This window comes from Galeopterus variegatus, unplaced genomic scaffold, assembly GCF_000696425.1.
Source record: "Galeopterus variegatus unplaced genomic scaffold, G_variegatus-3.0.2 Scaffold1829, whole genome shotgun sequence".
Lineage (NCBI taxonomy): Eukaryota > Metazoa > Chordata > Mammalia > Dermoptera > Cynocephalidae > Galeopterus > Galeopterus variegatus.
Window position 1 is genome coordinate 342531 of NW_007727940.1, and position 3226 is coordinate 345756.

Sequence of the window (3226 nt, forward strand, 5' to 3'; positions counted from 1 at the left end):
TTGCGATCCGTTGCCGGACACGGAAAAAGACAAAAAAAACAAAAAAAAAAAACAAAAAAAATTTAATTTCCATGTATTTGGATGTTTTCCTATTGTCTTTCTGCTGTTGATTTCTAATTTAATTCCATTAGGGTCAGAGAACACACTTTGCATTATTTCAGTTCTTTTAAATTTGTTGAGGTTTATTTGATGGCCCAGGATATGGTCTATCTTGGTGAATGTTCAACAAGTGCTTAAAAAAATATGTGTATTTTGCTGTGACATTTGCTTTTTAGTCATACATTTTATGTACCCCTCATCAGAGGAAACTGAAAGTTGTATCATCTTTTTAGAAATTTCTAACTGAACCACCAATTTTTGATAGTTGGGAAGCCTGTTTATCCTATTTAGGATAGAATGTTGCTATAAATGTGGAACATCTCATTGAAAGGTTAAAGATAGGGTTGAAGTCAGCTGGGGGGTGCAGTCTTTAAAAGAAAAGTTTGGACTCTCGGGTGCTGGAGAAATGGCCTATATTGCTCTCCGGGGAAGAATGCGCTGGGAGGCATTACGGGGGATTATGGAAGGAGGTGAAGGGATAGGAATCTTAATCTGGGTGAAGAGCAAGTTCAGCAGGACTAGACTCTCCATCTCTCATTCCTGAAGCTCCTTCCTCCAACCATAGCTTTCTTCCACAGCCCATGGGTCACCTTCCACTAAGCATTGTTAGTACCTTTCAATAACTTCTCTCCCTGTGGCAAGCAGATTGTTAACACGCTGAGAATATGGCAGCTCCTCATGATCCATCTCTGCCCTAGCGCAGCTCTGGAAATAACAGTGGTGCATTCCTCTTTGACAGGTGACTTATGGCTGTTGATGAGACACATGCAAAGGAATACTCACTATCCTCGTGAGTCCACACAAGCTGAGGAGTGCTTGGAGGCCCATCCCCAGGAGTGGTGAAACACAGCACTGATGTGAAGTAAGCAGTAAACTTCTTCAAGTTGGTTATATACCCATGGTGGACTCCATGGAAATCTGGAGCAATGGTGACCACAGTGATAGCCTCAGAGACATCTGCTGGCCATGCTAGAAGCTGGGTAAACAGGTCGAAAAAGAAATCCTTTTTAATTGCATGTCTTCACTCTCAAATCTGTATCAGAATTTTATTTTGCAATTAACGTGTCTTTAAGGAAAGCAAAGTCATAATTAAGAAAGTCCATAAATCCTACATCTTATAATCTCACTTCAAAATTTGAATTTAAAAGATATCACAGATTACTGCATACAAATATGTAGATTCATATATATATATTTATACATGTATATATAAATGAATATCTACTTTAACTCTTATTGGAATAATGGACACTCCCTCACACTTTCACCTTCTCTTCACTTACGCATGTCACAGAACATACATATTTTTTAACAGTAAAAAATAATGATGAAAACATTTGTTAATTTAATTGAATCAGTATAATCAAACAAACACAAATATTTTTCCCAATAGGCACCTACTCTGACTCAGAAAGAAGCCCATGATTCAATAGGAGCAATCTTAATTATTTGTGATTTATAACACACTAGGTTTCCTGAGAAGGATTTTAGGAGATTGGTTACAAATTTAAAGAAATAAACTATATATACCTATTCCCAGAATAGTTGTTTTAATGTTTTGGCAACATTTTCTTTGTGTGTGAGTTTCAATTACATTGACACCAAACATTTCTAGGATTAATTAGCTCTGAAAGTTGACATGCTGCAGGACACAACGCGTACTTATGTACATCAAACTGACAGCTCAGCCATCAAATGAACAGCACGGTCTAGCCAATAAGACTTGACAGGAGAGTCAAGAAGGCAAAATCATCTTGGCTGATCAGTATGATTTTCTTTCAAAAAAACCTCTGACTTTAGATACCTGAGGAAAAAGAAAAGGCAGGGAAAATTTCTGGCTACATCTGCCTTTCTAGCAGACAAACAAGTGTTTTAGTAGGTAAAGTCAAGTGGAGGGGAAAAAATGAACCATGTGCCTGAGGAAATAATACTCTCTGAATCTGAGATTACCACATATTCAAGCAAACTAGATGGAGTCCCTTCTCTATAAAGATCTTCCCTGAGTTTACCTGCCATTAAAGAAGGTTAGTGAACATGCCGTAAGTAAAATTAAGGTAGGCTCCCAAATCTAACTGGAGAAGTTGATCTAAAAGGTAAGATAAGCTTTTTTACTTTTGGAAATTGCATCCAAGCACATCTACAAAAGCAACATATTCTGGCAAGTAAGGACAATAGAAGTTAGAAGGCGGGAATTTGTCTGTGTCTCTAATTCAGTTCGAGTAGGTACCCTGAATCAACCAGTCTCAGTTCTTTAAACAGAACTCTCCCTAAAGTAGAAAGGGAGGAGGAATAAGTATCCTAACTTGATAGAAATATCCCTCAAGTGCGTCTGGTGCTCTTTGCTCTGTGTTCTGAGAGAACTCCCTTCCAGGTAGAAGTGATTTGTACAAATGTTGATTCCAGTCAACAAAGATAGGTCTCTCACTGGTCATTTGTAAATGAATGGCTTTTCTCATAAGAAATTGCTCTCTTATGTGTGAACTATCTTCTCGATAACTAATAGTTTGAGTTTCTAAGTCAGTACAGCTGATGATAAGACTTTGGATAAATGGTGATCCTACCAAGGTCAAGACACTGCACCTTGAGGCAATGGGGTCTTCATGAAATAGGAGGGGGCTGTCTCCTCACTGCATCACAAGTTCATTACAGACCAAGACAGCCTCCCAGAGACCCTAAACCAAGGCCACGTACCTTGTATCCCTGGTTGATGCCATTGATGAACTGCTGAGGTGGAGGGTTCCACAGGAACTGAATGGTCGTGGAATTCACGGCTTCTGTCTGCACATTCTGTGGGGGTGCGGTAGGCACTGTTCCAAGGCAGTCATTGAAGACAGCAAAACAAACGGTAGGCAGTGGAGAGGAGAGACGAAAAAGAAACCCTTAGCCGCCACTCACGATTCACGGGCAATTACAGCATGGAGAGCAGGGAAGGATGATGAATGTTCCTGGAAGCTAACGGCGGCATTACAGAGAAACAGAATTGGGCTATTTCTCATTTTCTGTTGGAGAATTCTTTAAGGCATAGGCATAAAAGTGGACTAGACCATCTACTCATTCTACAGATGAGCCTTTCCTATGGATCCAAGATAGACAGCAAGCAAAAGCTTTCTATAATTTCTTTTCCAAT

At 39.4% G+C, this 3226-nt stretch overlaps 1 protein-coding gene across 1 annotated transcript in view; it reads right to left on the bottom strand.

The window, feature by feature from the left end:
* The window catches only part of LOC103595738 (protein sidekick-1-like), a gene marked incomplete at its 5' end in the record, with an annotated part of 238324 nt that extends 235418 nt beyond the window's left edge, over nucleotides 1–2906 (bottom strand). Inside the window, 2 exons of the mRNA XM_008579197.1 lie at nucleotides 883–1075; nucleotides 2791–2906. Of these exons, the coding sequence (XP_008577419.1) occupies nucleotides 883–1075; nucleotides 2791–2906 (309 nt within the window). The remainder of the gene's footprint in view (nucleotides 1–882; nucleotides 1076–2790) is intronic.
* Between the last annotated feature and the right edge of the window lie 320 nt (nucleotides 2907–3226).